The sequence below is a fragment of the Ovis canadensis genome, chromosome 14, assembly GCF_042477335.2.
Source record: "Ovis canadensis isolate MfBH-ARS-UI-01 breed Bighorn chromosome 14, ARS-UI_OviCan_v2, whole genome shotgun sequence".
NCBI classification, from domain to species: domain Eukaryota; kingdom Metazoa; phylum Chordata; class Mammalia; order Artiodactyla; family Bovidae; genus Ovis; species Ovis canadensis.
Window position 1 is genome coordinate 79,068,307 of NC_091258.1, and position 16,685 is coordinate 79,084,991.

Genomic DNA, 16,685 nt, shown 5'->3' on the forward strand with positions numbered 1-16,685 from the left:
CTCGTTGCTTGAAGACCTAGGTCCCTCCAGTGGGCCACGGTGGCAAGGGCTCTGGAGCTCCGCAGGACACGGCCCCTGCCTCCCCTCAACAGTGCCCCTCAGCTCACCCGCAGCCAAAAGGCCATGAGTCCTGGAGCGTCCCCAGGAGAAAGCCACCCTCTGCCACACTCTCCACCAGTGGACCAGCACCTGGCCGGTTGGCCCAGCAGGACCTCTAACCGCCCTACCTAGGTTTGGAGCTAACAGTCCCCACAGCTGTCTCGCGGTAACGGTTATGAGGTAAGGGCTATACGGTAACTGGCCCGAGCAAACGGCTGCGTCAGCCCCGCCCTATTACCGGTCCACTTCCTGCAGGTTTGGCGGCGAGTGGACTACATTACCCAGCAGGCGCTGCTTCCTGCGGGGGCGGTGCCCAGCCGACAGCCCAGATAGTTCCCCGGTGGAACCCGCTGGGCGGGACTTCCGCCTTCGGGGTTGGGGCGGTCGTTTTGGGGGTCTCTAGGGTCTGTGTGCTTGATGAGAGGCTCCGGAAAGCTGGTGTTGAACTGGGGTGACGGGAGCGGGAAGGGGCGAGAGGAGGCTGACGTTCTCTTCTCGGCACTAATGCGGGTCTGACGTTCAGCAGCGGCGCCCGGGAATCACCCGATTCCGATTCCGTGACAGGGATGCGTGGGGCCCGACCTGGTCCACAGCTCCTGGCCCTGCTCCGCCCACAGAGTCCGATGGCAGCGGCCGCTCTGAAAGTCCCGCCTGAGGTAAATGTTCGTCCTCCGGTCTCTCACCGCCGTCGCCCGGCTAGACGATGAAGGCTCCCCACCCCCCATCCTTGATCGTCCCCTGCTCAGGCCCCTGGGTCCAGGTCTGTAAGGAGATCGTGGGTGAGAGGCCGTATTTCTGTCAGCCAGTATGATGGGACGTGGGGGAGGGTTACATGCCTCGGGACCGGCACGATCAAAGCCTTGAAACAGTAACTGAACGGAGAGTGTTAAACTTGAGATTTGTCTGGAGTCTGCACGCAACCGCATGAGAGGATGAGTCGCATGGGACAAGGCAGCCGCAGCAGCTGGGCCTTCACTGTGCGTCCGCCAGTGGCCAGGGAGGGTTGTGAAGAGGAGAGGCTCAATCTGTGTGTCAAAATTGTCCAAAGTCTTCGCAGGGAAAAAGAGACAGGGGTAGGGGTGATGAGAGTGTGAGTGGAGACTGGAAGACCTGTGACGAAGTAAATACCGTGGAGTGCTGGTGGGCTCTGGACTGTAGCCGCTGGTGGTCAGAGTGGGGAGAAATGATCAGGTCTCTCACAGGCTTTAAAAGCGGGACAGACAGGATTTCCTGCCGCACCGGCTGTGGCTGTGAAAATGTAGGGAAGGAAGGACGAACCTGTTTTTTGGTTTGCAGGGAGCAGGTTTCAGGGAAAAGATTGGGAGTTGGATTTTGGACGTGGTAACCCTGAGGTTTCCCACAATGGAGGTGTCGCATGGGCAACTTGCTCGCTCACCTGAGGGATTCCAGGGTTCCAGGGAGGGATCTGGGCTGGAGATATCCAAGGGATGGTGGGGGGGTGGCCTGGTCCGTGGCATGGACTGGGGCTTATATTTAGAAGGCAGAATGTTCAGGTTTTTATTTCAGATGAGCCTGGAGGGTGGGCCGCCTCCAGAGGGGTGGATTCCTGTGCTCCAAAGTGTTTCTGGCTGGTATGGAGGAATGTTTAGCAGACCCAGGTCTGGGCTGGAGACTGAGATGGTCAGTGGTGTAGATTTGCCACTCCAGGCTCAGCAGGCCCTCTTTCCCCCCTTGTGGAGAAAAAGAACACTCAGGTAGGCTAGTAGGGCATCTCCTTTGATGCCTAAGTTCCCCCAGCTTTTAGGACAGGAGGCATGAGTAGCTGCTCCAGTGGAAAGGCCTCTAGCAGGCCTCCCTCCAGGAGGGTGTATACCAGGCAGCCAGTTGCCAGTTGGACTAGTAGCTACTCAGTTTTCTCAAGCCTAATCCCCTAGTTTCTTATCTTGTAAGTTTATGAATAAATACTCATTTAACACTAACTGGTGAAAATACATATATACATATGCACATAAATATGTATGTATATGCATGCACACATAGGTAGTTAAGACAATGCAGCTTTAACAAGCTAACATATAATAATTAGTTGAAATATCAATATCCTGATAAGCATTTGATTAAATCAAACATCTTCAATATTCTATTTTCTTAGTTAAAAGGCATGTTGAAAAAGTACATTTTTAATACCAACCAGGAAATACTGACAGAAGCATCACTTACGAGGACAGTGAGAGTTGATAGTTAGAACTTGATGCTTAGAAATGAGCAAACAATAGTCCTCTTGGGTGGACATCATTATTATCCACATTTGACAGATCACAACACTTCACAGGGAGGTCGAGTATTTGTCCAAGATTACACAGCTGTTAAGAGGCATGCATCACCGAGGACTGAGGTACCTTGGTTGAGCTGTTGGGGCCCGATATTATTGCCTTCTCATGGCCTGGCTTTTCCATAGGTCGCTGTGGCTGCGGAGTGGCTTCTAGACCATGAAGAGGTAAATGATAGGTGTCCTGGATCCTTACCCTTTTCACCTCCCACTTGCCTGGGTTCCAGCATTGTAGCATTCTGGGACTTGTTTTACCTGCTATGCTCTTCACCGTGCCATCTAAGATCCCTGAAAGGTGGTCATCCAGGATCAGGTCCCTGAGTGCAGACCAGGAATCATATGGTTTGGTTCCCATTTCTGGCAGCCAGTGGCATGAAGCCTAGAAGAGAGTCCATTCACGGTGATTGTTGGAAAATATTAGAGGTAAGGTTGAGCTGGGAATGCCCAGCAAACTTAGGTCCCCCTCATTTGTGGAGGAAACAGCAAGCAGCAGAAGTTAGACCTGGAATGGTGGTCTGCAGAGGTGTGCCTGCAGAGGGTGGTGGGAGCCACAGGAGGTTTAGAGCAGAAGAAGGAACTGATCAGAGCCAGGCTTAATAAGCAGTCAGTTGAGTGGTAGGGTGCCCAGGGAGGAGGCTACTACAATAGCCCAGGTGAGGGTGGTGGTAGATGGGCCAGAGTGGTGGCAGTAGAGGTGGGCAACATGTTGGGAGTGTGAGTTTGTTCTTTCAAGTAGGTCTGAGCAGGCTCTCTGATGTGGAAGGTTGGGAGAGAAAAGAGGAAGCATCAGGTGATTCTGAGATGTTTGGCCTCACTAGCCAGAAGGAGGGAAGTGCCACCACGTCCAAGTCAGTGGCAAGAGGAATTATCACTGGGAATAGGGAGTTAGGTTCTGGCTGCTGAACCCAGAAATCCTCGAGTGGATTCCTCCCCTGGGCACCTGGACACACAGGCTGGAGTTCAGGTGAAGGGTTCAGATTGGATTCACCCACAGTGTGGATGGTGCATGGGCCAGGATGGAGCTGTGATCAGATTTGGCAGGGGGCACCTTCAGGTCCTGTGGCAGTGCATTAGGTAACAAGGGAGGGGAGTGTGGGGCTGATGACTGGGTCTCTTGCTGGATGGGGTGCTGGGTTTCATAGAAACACATGAGGGGAGTGTAGTGGTCATGGTGGGGAGGCATTGTAGGGGTCAGGAGGATCTGGCTGGAGGCCAGATTTCCATGGGGAGTGGACATGAGATGTAGGTGGAGACCAGGCAGGGAGATGAGAGCAAAGCTGGTGCTACTGCTGATTCATCCAGCTGTGGGTTCCCCAGGCTCTTGTTCTTATGGCTGCGAGGACCTGGAAGTCCACACAAAGTCACACGGGGTCCCCTGGGACTGTTGATGGGCATGATGTGAGACAGGTAGACCTGGGCTTTGAACAAGTGTCAGAGGATGCTGAGACGGGTCAGGAGACTGCTTTGTAACACAGAATGGAAGAGGGCTGAGTGTACCTGAGATCTACTCCAGGTTCCAAGATGCTGAGGATGAAGCCAGGGTAAGGGCCAAGTAGGGTCAGGGCCATGAGGGAGGTGTGGTGTGAAGAATATGCATGTTGGGAGAGAGTGCCAGCCAGTGGCCCCAGGCCCTTGTACTGGGGTGAAAGGAGAAGGGGACTGAATTTTGGTGGTTCACCACAGTCTAAAGGATCTTGGGTGAATTGTCTTGCAGAAGGGTGAGGCTCTGTAGGTCAGCACCAGAGCTCAGACGACACCTGTCCGCCACCTGTTGTTGCTGAGAACAGAACATGGTGATCGCTGGGGTGGCCAGGAGGGCGGGCATCAGCAGCACCAGGGTCTGGTATCTCCACTGAGGTGGGGAGCTCGGGAGGAGGGTTAGAATCCCAGGAAAGAAGGCATGTAAACTGAACCATCCCCATCATGGCAGGGCCAAGTGACCTTTGAGGACGTGGCTGTCTACTTCTCCTGGGAGGAGTGGGGGCTCCTTGATGAGGCCCAGAGGCTCTTGTACCATGGGGTGATGCTGGAGACCTTCTCACTGATGGCCTCTCTCGGTAAGGTCCTTGCACCCTATAGCTCCTCCCCTCTCCAAGGGCAGGTCCATCCCTCCCAAAGCTGGTCTGTGGGCACTGCATCCTTTCTTGGGTCCTAGAGTAGGTATAACAGCCAAGCCTGGGTGCACCACCCACTTCTGTCCCCAAGCTGCTCCATGGTTGTGCAGGAATGGGTTTGGGGATCCCAAGTGTTGCGATCAGATGGATCCTACGCTACTGGACTCTCCCTGGCCTGGTGATGCCAAAGAGATCCATGGCAGTCCAACACCCCCACTTTGGCCCTCCTCTTTTGGCTGATAGAGGATCTGCCTGTGTCAGGAACTGAGGCGCTGACCTGGCCACTGCTTGACCGGGATGTTTCTGCAGCATCTTTTTCCTACCTTCTTGCTGATTACACTCAGCCTGAGTTCCTGTGGCCTACTGAGGAGTGGGTCACTTTGACCCTCCTGCCTTGTTCCTTCTGTAGGACTCACATCGTCCAGGAACCATGACATGACTCAGCTGGAGCAGCGTGGGGAGCCCTGTGTGCCTACTGGGGGAGTCTCAACCACAGCCACAGCAGCAGGTACTTGGAGGGAGGTGGCGGAGCATGGGGGTGAACCGAGGGATGAGTTCACACCAGGAGTCTCCCCAGGAGGCCCTTATGCTTTGGTGTCAGACAAGGGGCCAAGGCTGATTTCCATCTTTTTCCCTCAGCTGCCAGGGCTGTCACCTACCCTCTCTTCCACTCTGCAGTGCTCACTGACAGTGGCCTCATTTTCTACTGTTTAATGACCTGGCTAGTCAGCTGTGCCATGAGAGGAAACACAGGAGAGCCTAAGAAAAAACAAACAAACAAACAGTTGATTGTGCTCACAGGTCCAAAGAGGTAGTCCCTACCTGTCGAGAGGGGAAGCGGGGGTCACACTGGACGGAGTGGGCTGCAACAAGCAGGGAGAAGCAGAGGGTGAGGACCTGTTAGCAGGTGCCTTTGTTGGTGGGGAAAGTACAAGAAAAGGCACAATGGCATTTTATGGGTGCATTTGAACATAATTAGGTCACACTCAGGGGAGGACAAGAAGGGCTGCTTGTGCAGAGGACCAGCCTCCTTACACCAGTGCACCTGGGCAGGGTGCTCCAGCCTGTGTGTTGGGATGCTGACACAGCCGGAAATAGGGAGCTTCACAGGTTACAGTACAGCTGATGCTGTGGTATCTCAACATCCTTAGCAATGCTCACTGTGATGGGTGACACTTGCCGCCTAAGTTGTGGTGATGCTAAAGGTCACTGGGAGACTTGGGTTTCGCCACTGAAGGCACGTTGCAACAAAGGTGACAACTAAGAAGGGTCCCAGGAACCCCTTACTGCCTGTGTTAGACATGTGTGAGGGTGCTGTGCTGTCCTGCCAAAGTCTACACACTCACAGACACTTCATCAGCATTTCTGCACTTGCAGGTTATTGGTGTGGAGCAGAGGCTGACGAGGCACCTTCTGAGCAGAGTGGTTGTGTAGAAGTGGACAGAGCAAACCTTCACCAACACCAGAGCCTAAACTCCGGAGAGAAACCCTCAACAAGAGAAGAGCATGAGGAGAATGGGAAGGTCTTCCCAGGAAGCTCTGGTCTTCCCAAACCTCAGGCGGCTCCTAGTAGAGGCGAGCCATGTAGGAGCACGAAAAGTGGGGAGGGCGTTCCCCCTGGGAAAAGGCATTACAGGTGTAGTGAGTGTGGGAAAGCCTTTGGTCAGAAGTACTTACTTGTTCAGCACCAGAGACTACACACGGGAGAAAAGCCTTATGAATGCAGTGAATGTGGGAAATTATTCAGCCATAAATCCAACCTTTTTATACACCAAATAGTTCACACTGGTGAAAGGCCTTACGGGTGTAGTGAATGTGGAAAATCCTTTAGCCGCAATGCTGACCTCATTCAACACCGGAGAGTCCACACTGGAGAAAAGCCTTTTAAATGCAGCGAATGTGGAAAAGCTTTCAGGCACAATTCCACACTTGTTCAGCATCACAGAATCCACACTGGAGTAAGGCCTTATGAGTGCAGTGAATGTGGGAAGTTCTTTAGCTTTAACTCAAGTCTCATGAAGCATCAGAGAGTTCACACTGGAGAAAGACCTTATAAGTGCAGTGAATGTGGGAAATTCTATAGCCACAAGTCAAGCCTTATTAATCACTGGAGAGTTCACACTGGAGAAAGGCCTTATGAATGCAGCGAATGTGGGAAATTTTTTAGCCAAAGCTCTAGCCTTGTGCAACACCGAAAAGTTCACACTGGAGAAAAGCCTTTTAAGTGCAATGAATGTGGAAGATTCTTTAGTGAGAATTCTAGCCTTGTTAAACACCAGAGAGTTCACACTGGAGCAAGACCTTATGGGTGCAGAGAATGTGGGAAATTTTTCCGCCACAGCTCCAGCCTTGTTAAGCATCGGAGGATTCACACTGGAGAAATGCCTTATGAGTGCAGCAGTTGTGGGAAATCATTTAGCCAGCGTTTCAACCTTGTACAGCACCAGAAAGTTCACAGTGGAGAAAAGTCTTGCAAGGTTCAAATGTGACGGACCCTTGCTTTTCTACCTGAGTGTTAGATTTTCTTAAGTAAATGTTTCTTCATTTGCTGTATATCCTTCAGATCACTTTCAGCGGCTTTAAATGATGTCTTTATAATTTTCACCCATTTCCCTGGGAAGCAGGCCTGCAAAGCTCCTCACACTGTCATGCTGGAAACTGATGCAAATATTTAATTTTTTTAAGAATTTGCCACCTTGTATTCTAAATGGTTATACCATTTCACATTTCCTGGAGTGTGTTTGTTTTCCAGTTTCTTCATATCTTTGCCGAGTTTTGTATGTAAAATATTGGCCATATATTTTTAGCAATTCTAGGGAATGTCTAGAAGTATTTCACTGTGATTTAAATTTGCATTTCCCTAGTGACTTGGTGTTCAGTATTTCTCCCTGTGTATTTGCCATCATTTCTTTAGTGAATTATCTGATCAAAGTTTTTTGCCTACTATTAAAAGAACTGTCTTGCAATTTCTTAATATATTCTGGATGCAAATGACTCATTTGATATATAGTTTACCAATGTTTCCTCTAAGTCTGTGGTTTTGGTTTCCTTAACAGTATCTTCCCTAGAGTAGAATTTCTTAACTTTCATGAAATACAACTTATCCATTTGTTCTTTTATTGGCTGTACTTTTCGTATTTTGCTCTTTTTCTCTTATGGTACTTTATCACTGCCTGTAAAAAAAAAAAAACACACCTTTCTTGGGTATGCTATTGGAACCCTAAGAGCCCTTTTAAATATCTAATTTTGTGAAATCTTTGTTAGTTTAAATACAGACAAAGAAGTTCAGTGTATGTAGAAATGTTTACATATGAACATACCCTCTATCTATTCAGTGACAGCCTAGAATGCAGACATATTCCAGCAGCTGTGAACATATTTAATGTCCAATTATTGGCTTATGAATACAGTATTTCAGTAAAAAGAATCAGAACTCCTTAGATAAGAGGCTACTTCTAGGTTAGAGCTGGAAAAGTTTAACATAAGCCAAGGAAATATCCTTGCCTTAGAAAATAAAGAAGTACTTGGGACTTCCCTTGTGTCCAGTGTGTAAGGTATAGTTCGAGCAGAGGCAAAAAAAAGAAAGACGACCTCAACAGAAGTAGGTTCCCTTTATTCAGGCAAGGAGGGGTGACAGTCGGCCTATCGACCAGCTGAGCGCTGAGAGGGTCAGGGAGGCTCCATATTTATAGGGAGGTTTGTGGAAGCGATAAGGGAAACGTTAATCAGGCGGGATGTTTGGGGTATGCTTTAGCTGAGATGGTATTTGTAGTTGGGCAGGGGGTGATAAGTCTTCTGGGCAGGTGTAGGGGGAGGAAGGTTTCTGGACAGGGGGTGATAAGACCCAGATAGATGCAACCAGCCTGGAGCATCAGGGTGGGACCTGAAGTTCAGTTTTGTTTTCTCCGAAGTTAGATGGTTCAGCAAGGGCCTTTGAGACTACTGTTTTCTTTTCTAGGCCCCAAAGACTCCTTCACAGTGGCTAAGACTCTGCACTCCCAATGCATGCGACAGGGTTTGATCCTTGCTTGGGGAACTAGGACTCCTACGTGCTGTGCAGCACAGCCAAAAGAAAAGTAAAGAAGTAATCAAAGAATAATGATGCGGCAGCTTTCTATTACTGTACTGACAGATAACCACAAACCAATGGCTTGCTGCTGCTGCTGCTAAGGCACTTCAGCCGTGTCCGACTCTGTGCGACCCCAGAGACGGCAGGCCACCAGGCTCCCCCGTCCCTGGGATTCTCCAGGCAAGAACATTGGAGTGGGTTGCCATTTCCTTCTCCAATGCATGAAAGTGGAAAAGTGAAAGTGAAGTCGTGTCCGACTCCTAGAGACCCCAGGGACTGCAGCCTACTAGGCTCCTCTGTCCATGGGATTTTCCAGGCAAGAGTACTGGAGTGGCTTGCCATTGTCTTCTCCGAACCAATGGCTTAAACAACACCAATTTATTATATTATGGTTCTGTAGATCGTATGTCCAGTAAGACATGGATGGGTCCGACTGGGCTAAACTCAAGTTGTTGCCAAGGTTGTGTGTGGGTTTTTTTTTTTCCTGGAGTGTTTAAAGAAAATTCTGTTTTCTGCTCATTTGAGTTGTTGGACAATTTCAGTTATTTGTGGTTCAGTTAAGTTCAGTTCAGTCACTCAGTCATGTTTGACTCTTTGTGACCCCATGGACTGCAGCACACCAGGCCTCCCTGTCCATCACCAGCTCCTGGAGTTTACTCAACATCATGTCCATCGAGTCAGTGATGCCATCCAGCCATCTCATCCTCTGTCGTCCCCTTCTCCTCCTGCCCTCAATCATTCCCAGCATCAGGGTCTTTTCCAATGAGTCAATTCTTTACATCAGGTGGCCAAAGTATTGGAGTTTCAGCTTCAGCATTAGTCCTTCCAGTGAATATTCAGGACTGATTTCCTTTAGGATGAACTGGTTGGATCTCCTTGCAGTCCAAGAGACTCAAAAGTCTTCTCCAACACCACAGTTCAAAAGCATCAATTCTTAAGCGCTTAGCTTTCTTTATAGTCCAATTCTCACATCCATACATAACTACTGGAAAAACCATAGCTTTAACTTGATGGACCTTTGTTGGCAAAGTAATGTCTCTGCTCTTTATATGCTGTCTGAAAGTGAAAGTCAAGTTGCTCAGTCATGTCCGACTCTGCAACCCCGTGGACTGTAGCCCACCAGGCTTCTCCAGGCAAGAATACTGGAGTGGGTTGCCATTTCCTTCTCCAGGGGAATCTTCCCGACCCAAGTATCGAACCCAGGTCTCCTGCATTGCAGGCAGACGCTTTAGCCTCTGAACTACCAGGTTGGTCATAACTTTCCTTCTGAGAGGGTAACAGGCAGGAAGGTCAGGGGTCTCCAAATGGAGGAAATAGGCTGCAAGTGTCAGACATTTTTATCTGTCTTAAGCGGCAGGAGGAAACAAACTAGCGATATTTTTTTCCTTCTCTATACAAATTTAAAAGGAGGTTTCTCTTAAAATACTGTGTTGCCATAATGACAGGTTTCACCTGAAGTTAACTATTCTCAAACCTCAAGTTAACCAATGCATTTTTCTTATGGAAATGTTTGTCTTCAGCTATGTTAATATACTATGCATTTACCCCAGACTCCGCCTTCAAGTGGTTGCGCCTAATGGCTCAGAATCTGCTTGACAAGCCAGTATATTATACTCAGATATTGTTCCCCTATCTATGTAAATGAAACTATTTGTATGGTAATCTGCCCTTCTACAAGATTCAAGTCAATCGTTTTATGGCCTGAGATGAATCATCTGGTGCCAACATTATCCCAAAATGCATCTTATGGGTGAGGGGCCTGGAGCCATTCTGAGTTTTAAGACATTCCTTTCTTTCCTGAACAGACTGCTAGTGACTATATAACATCTAGCTGAAGACTAGCAGGGGGGCACTCTTTCTGCCCCTTTCTGATGCCTATGTCTGAAGCTTTCTCTATCTCCTTTATACTTTAATAAATCTTTATTACACAAAAGCTCTGAGCGATCAAGCCTCATCTCTGGCCCCGGATTGAATTCTTCTCCCACAGAGGCCAATAATCCCAGCGTCTTTTCATTCAGCAACAACCTTTCACTTCCAAAGAGCAAACGTCTTTTAATTTCAAGGCTGCAGTCACCATCTGCAGTGGTTTTGGAGCCCAAAACAATAAAGTTTGTTTCCAATGTTTCCCCATCTATTTGCCATGAAGTGCTGGGACTAGATGCCATGATCTTAGTTTTCTGAATGTTGAGTTTTAAGCCAACTTCTTCACTCTCCTCTTTCAAGAGGCTCTTTAGATCTTCTTCGCTTTCTGCCATAAGGGTGGTGTCATCTGCATATCTGAGGTTATTGATATTTCTCCCAGCAATCATGATTCCATCTTGTGCTTCACCTAGCCCAGCGTTTCTCATGATGTACTCTGCATATGTTAAATAAGCAGGGTGACAATATACAGCTTTGACACTCCTTTTCCTATTTGGAACCAGTCTGTTGTTCCATGTCCAGTTCTAACTGTTGCTTCCTGACCTGCATACAGATTTCTCAAGAGGCAGGTCAGGTGCTCTGGTAATCCCATCTCTTTAAGAATTTCCCAGAGTTTATTGTGGCCCACACAGTCAAAGGCTTTGGCGTAAGCAATAAAGAAGTAGATGTTTTTCTGGAACTCTCTTGCTTTTTCAATGATCCAACAAATGTTGGCAATTTGATCACTGGTTCCTCTGCCTTTTCTAAATCCAGCTTCAACATCTAGAAGTTCACAGTTCATATACTGTTGAAGCCTGGCTTGGAGAATTTTAAGCATTACTTTACTAGTGTGTGAGAAGAGTGCAATTGTGCGGTAGTTTGAGCATTCTTTGGCATTGCCTTTCTTTGGGATTGGAATCAAAACTGACCTTTTCCAGTCCTGTGGCCACTGCTGAGTTTTCCAAATTTGCTGGCATATTGAGTGCAGCACTTTCACAGCATCATCTTTTAGGATTTGAAATACCTCAACTGGAATTCCATCACCTCCACTAGCTTTGTTTGTAGTGATGCTTTTTAAGGCCCATTTGACTTCACTTTCCAGGATGTCTGGCTCTAGGTGAGTGATCATACCATCGTGATTATCTGGTTTGTGAAGATCTTTTTTGTATAGTTCTTCTGTGTATTCTTGCCACCTCTTTCTTAATATCTTCTGTTTCTGTTAATATCTTCTGTCTATACAATTTCTGTCTTATATTGAGCCCATCTTTGCATGAAATGTTCCCTTGGTATCTCTAATTTTCTTGAAGAGATCTCTAGTCTTTCCCATTCTATTGTTTTCCTCTATTTCTTTACACTCATCACTGAAGAAGGCTTTATGTCTCCTTGCTATTCTCTGGAATTCTGCATTCAAATGGGTATATCTTTCCTTTTCTACTTTGCTTTTCGCTTCTCTTCTTTTCACAGCTATTTGTAAGGCATCCTCAGACAATAATTTTGCTGTTTTTGCATTTCTTTTTCTTGGGGATGTTCTTGATTCCTGTCTCCTGTACAATGTCACAAACTTCTGTCCATAGCTCTTCATGCACTCTATCAGATCTAATCCCTTGAATCTATTTGTCACTTCCACTGTATAATCCTAAGGGATTTAATTTAGGTCATACCTGAATGACCTCGTGGTTTTCCCTACTTTCTTCAATTTAAGTCTGAATTTGGCAATAAGGAGTTCTTGATCTGATCCACAGTCAGCTTCCAGTCTTGTTTTTGCTGATTGTATAGAGTTTCTCCATCTTTGGCTGCAGAGAATATAATCAATCTGATTACACTATTGACCGTCTGATTATGTCCATGTATAGAGTCTTCTCTTGTGTTATTGGAAGAGGGTGTTTGCTATGACCTGTGCATTCTCTTGGCAAAACTCTATTAGCCTTTGCTCTGCCTCATTCTGTACTCCAAGGCTAAATTTGCCTGTTATTCCAGGTGTTTCTTGCTTTCCTACTTTTGCATTTCAGTCCCCTATAATGAAAAGGACATCTTTTTTGGATGTTAGTTCTAAAAGGTCTTGTAGGTCTTCATATAACCTGTCAACTTCAGCTTCTTCAGCATTACTGGTTGGGGCATAGACTTGGATTACTGTGCTATTGAGTGGTTTGCCTTGGAAATGAAAACAGAGATCATTTTGTTGTTTTTGAGATTGCATCCAAGTACTGCATTTCAGACTCTTGTTGACTATGATGGCTACTCCATTTCTTCTAAGGGATTCTTGCCCACCATAGCATATATGATGGTCAGCTGAGTTAAACTCACCCATTCTAGTCCATTTTAGTTTGCTGATTCCTAGAATGTCGATGTTCACTCTTGCCATCTCCTGTTTGACCACTTCCAATTTGCCTTGATTCATGGACCTCACATTCCAGGTTCCTATGCAATATTGCTCTTTATAGCAGTGGACTTTGCTTCTATCACCAGCCACATCCACCACTGGGTGTTGTTTTTGCTTTGGCTCCATCCCTTCGTTCTTTCTGGAGTTATTTCTCCACTGATCTCCAGTAGCATAACTGGCACCTACCAACTTGGGGAGTTCATCTTTCAGTGTCCTGTCTTTTTACCTTTTCATACTGTTCATGGGGTTCTCAAGGCAAGAATACTGAAGTGGTTTGCCATTCCCTTCTCCAGTGGAGCACATTTGTGGTTGTGGGACTGATGTTCTTGTTTTCTTAAAGATGAAACAGTACCAATTGTATAGAAATTCTTCTAAAAGAAGATTCAAACACTTCTCAACTATTAATAGTTAAGTGACTGTTACAACTGTTGAGCAGCTAATGTGTGTGCTAAGTAGCTTCAGTTGTGTCTGACTCAGTACTATCCCATGGACTGTAGCTCTCTAGGCTTCTCTGTCCACAACATTCTCCAGGCAAAGATGCTAGAGTGGGTTGCCATTTCCTCCTTCAGGGGATCTTCTTGACTCAGAGATTGAACCCATTTCTCTTATGTCTCCTGCATTGGCAGGCAGGTTCTTTACCATTAGCGCCACCTGGGAAGCCAATACTTCAACAATCAACCAATACTTCAATATAAAATAAAAAGTTAAAAAAAATAAAAGGGACTAGCACCCACATGAACATAGCAAACTGAATCCAGCCATATACATATGTGAACACATAAATCATAACCTAGTGCTGTTTATCAAGAATGCAAAGATGATTCAACAATTGAACCTGTTATCTGTCTTAATAGACTAAAAAACAATAATCTCAAAGGTGTAGTGGGAGCATTGCTCAGAATCAAAACCAGTGAATGACAGAAATTCTCAGCAAATTAGGATTAGATGGGAACTTCCTGATAACACATTTGATGTTGAAAGCCTAATGCTTTTGCCCTGGTATTGGGAATAATGCAAATGCGTCTATGCTCATCACTTTATTTAACATTGTATTGGTACTAAAGAACTGTGTTTGTAACATGAAGGGGGAAAAAAAAAGGTCTAAAGATTGTAAAGGTAGGGACTTCCTTTGTGGTCCAGTGGCTAAGACTCTGCTCCCAAAGCAGGGGGCCAGGGCTCAATCCCTGGCCAGAGAACTAGATCCTACATGCCACAACTAATAGTTCACATGCTGCAACTAAGAATGGGCGGAGCCAAATAAAAAATATTTTTTAAAAAAGATCGTAAAGGTAGAACCAAAACTTCTATTCAAGTAAGACGTGATTATGTTGAAAATTACAACTCATTCACTAGAAAGCTACTAGATCGAATGACTGAGAATGATTGAGTTTACTGAGGTCACAGGATAAAAGGCCAATATACAAAAATGACTTGTTTCTGATACTAGCAATCACTGTTCGGAAATTGAAAAAAAATTGATATCTTTTATAATAACATCAAAATATGACGTATTTAGAAATAAACTGAATAAAAATATGTTCAAAAACTATTAAAAAATCATCATACACCACTGAGAAATATTAAGGACCTAAATAGTTTCACTGGCAAATTATACAAAACATTTAAAGGATAAATAATACCATAATAACACGTCTTTTCAGAAAATAAGAGGAAGGAATGCTTCTCAACTCATTTTAAGAGATGAGCCTATCTGATACAAAAATGTAACAAGCACAGAAAATAATTACAGAACTATTTCCTGGTGGCTCAGTCAGTAAAGAGACTGCCTGCAATGAAGGAGACCTGGGTCTGGTCTCTGGTTAGGGAAGATCCCCTGGAGAAGGGTAAGGCAACCCACTCCAGTATTCTTGCCTGGGAAATCCCATGGACAGAGGAGCCTAGTGGGCTACAGTTCACGGGGTCACAAAGAGTCGGACACGACTTAGCGATTAAACCACCACCACGACCACAGTCCTAATTAATAGAGGTGAAAAAATATACAGCAAATTAAATCCATAAGAAAGTAAATATGCATCACTGGATTTTACCAGAGGAAAATATGGCTGACTGAACATTAGGGAAACAATTGGCCCTCATCCCTCACCTGTTCAGTGACCAGAGCGAGCCTGTTGATAAAAGCAGGGCCCTGTGGGGCTCCTGGGCACAGAGCCTTTAAGTGTCCCTCATTTCTTTGGTTACAGGAAATAGCCTTCATTCAGCCTCCACAACCTTACCTGAGCTCCAAGGGGCAGGTAACAGTTCCAAGCAGTTGTTAATTAGGGAAGGAGGGGATGTGAGACCAGGGAGAAACAAGCAGTCAATAGCAGCCTTGGGGGAAGGTCCAGTTTCCCCACCAAGGGATACATATAACAATATCTTTGAGCTATTTTGTAGATACTGAAACCCCCTCCAGGTGGGAGAAATTAATGATTAAGAAGGTATGCTGCCCACAAGCATGTAGACCCCAGACCAGCTGGACCTGAAGGTTGATGATGCGGACTCCTACTTACCTCACCATCAACCATTCAGAAGAATGTTTGATGCTGATCATGCCCTCTTTGAACAATTACTACAAAATTTTCAACTATCTTCTCCAAGTGGGGACACACAGTTTAGAGGGAACATGCTGTGTCCTCCTACTTCATCCAAAATTCTTTCTGTGCGATTCGATTCACACAGGTGAACAGAAAAGCTGAGCTTTAGGAATCACTATTAAGAGCTGAGTTAGGGCACCTCTCTCAGCTCTAACCTTCTATGGCTCCCACAGCCCTCACAAGGCCCAGCTCCTCATTTGCCATTCCGTGGCTGATTTCTGCCTACCTGGTCTCAGGTCCCAAAAAACATAAAGTACACTTACGGTTTCAAGAACATCCCCAGTCCAGTGCCACATCGAAGCATACGAACATGCTAGTTCTTGAAACCCTTACCTTATCCTACCGGGTTCCCAAAATGGACGTGTTTCACACAATCCCCTACTCAATTAAGAACCATGGGCCAAGAATGACTCACCTCTGGGTACCCCAAACTCCAGGGCAGAGAGAGCGGAAGGGGAAAGTCCTAGGACAACAGCATCCTCTATGTCATGTCCCGAGGCTAACAGGACCACGGTTCCAGGGGCTGGTGGCCTAAAGGCCACCGACTCACCTGTGTCTGGCCCAGCTGACGGTTGGCAGTGGACCCCGTGAACTGAGCAGGGAGCCCGGCGGGTCCTTCTAGCTTAGTGGATTCCCTAGTTATCTGGCACTGGTCAGGCGTGACCTTGGCTGACCCGCACTAGCAGCCTCAGCTCCTCACGTGTAAAAGGCACACAAGGACAAGTACGCCAACTCCAGGAACCAGAAGGAAGGAGGGCTGGTGCAGAGCCCGAACAATGCACAGCCAGGCGGAGGGCTTGCACAAAGGCGCAGAGAAGGGTCCAATTCTCTTTCCCTTGCTTCCTTATTTGATCCCTAATAGCCACCCCGGAAATACCCCCAGGTCTGGACTCAGGTCTCCACCAAAGAGAGGCACTGACCCCCATCAGCCTCTGTCACATCATCGGAAGTCCGGCCTCCACCTCCGCGGGAGGTACCAGCTCTGTCCTGGGTCGTCACTGGACGAGTGTCTGCTGCCCACACACAAGCACAGGCCATTGGGTAATGTAGTTTTTGTCTTGCATCCCACCCTTCCCATTCTCCATAGCGAAGGCCAAACAACCTTCGAGACCCTGGAAGACAATGCTGTGCCGTTCCAAAGATGAACACGCTAGATTTCTGCGGCCATGTTGGGCAAAGCCATCCACCCCTGCCTGTGAAGCCCTTGGCAAGCTTCTTAAGTCTCTCACACCCTCAGGAA

At 46.8% G+C, this 16,685-nt stretch overlaps 1 protein-coding gene across 3 annotated transcripts; it reads left to right on the top strand.

The window, feature by feature from the left end:
• Positions 1 to 392: 392 nt before the first annotated feature.
• LOC138419360 (zinc finger protein 773-like) lies at positions 393 to 7,481 on the top strand. Of its 3 annotated transcripts, none has more exons than XM_069552186.1 (5): positions 402 to 755; positions 2,519 to 2,557; positions 4,320 to 4,446; positions 4,913 to 5,011; positions 5,881 to 7,481. In XM_069552186.1, the coding sequence occupies exons 1-5, from the start codon at positions 666 to 668 to the stop codon at positions 6,990 to 6,992; spliced, it is 1,467 nt and encodes a 488-aa protein (XP_069408287.1). In that variant the 5' UTR covers positions 402 to 665; the 3' UTR covers positions 6,993 to 7,481. The 3 variants fall into 3 exon arrangements, with proteins under 3 accessions (XP_069408288.1, XP_069408287.1, XP_069408289.1); XM_069552188.1 differs by having other exon boundaries at positions 452 to 755; positions 2,519 to 2,812; XM_069552187.1 differs by lacking the exon at positions 2,519 to 2,557 and having other exon boundaries at positions 393 to 755.
• The last annotated feature ends 9,204 nt before the right edge of the window (positions 7,482 to 16,685 follow it).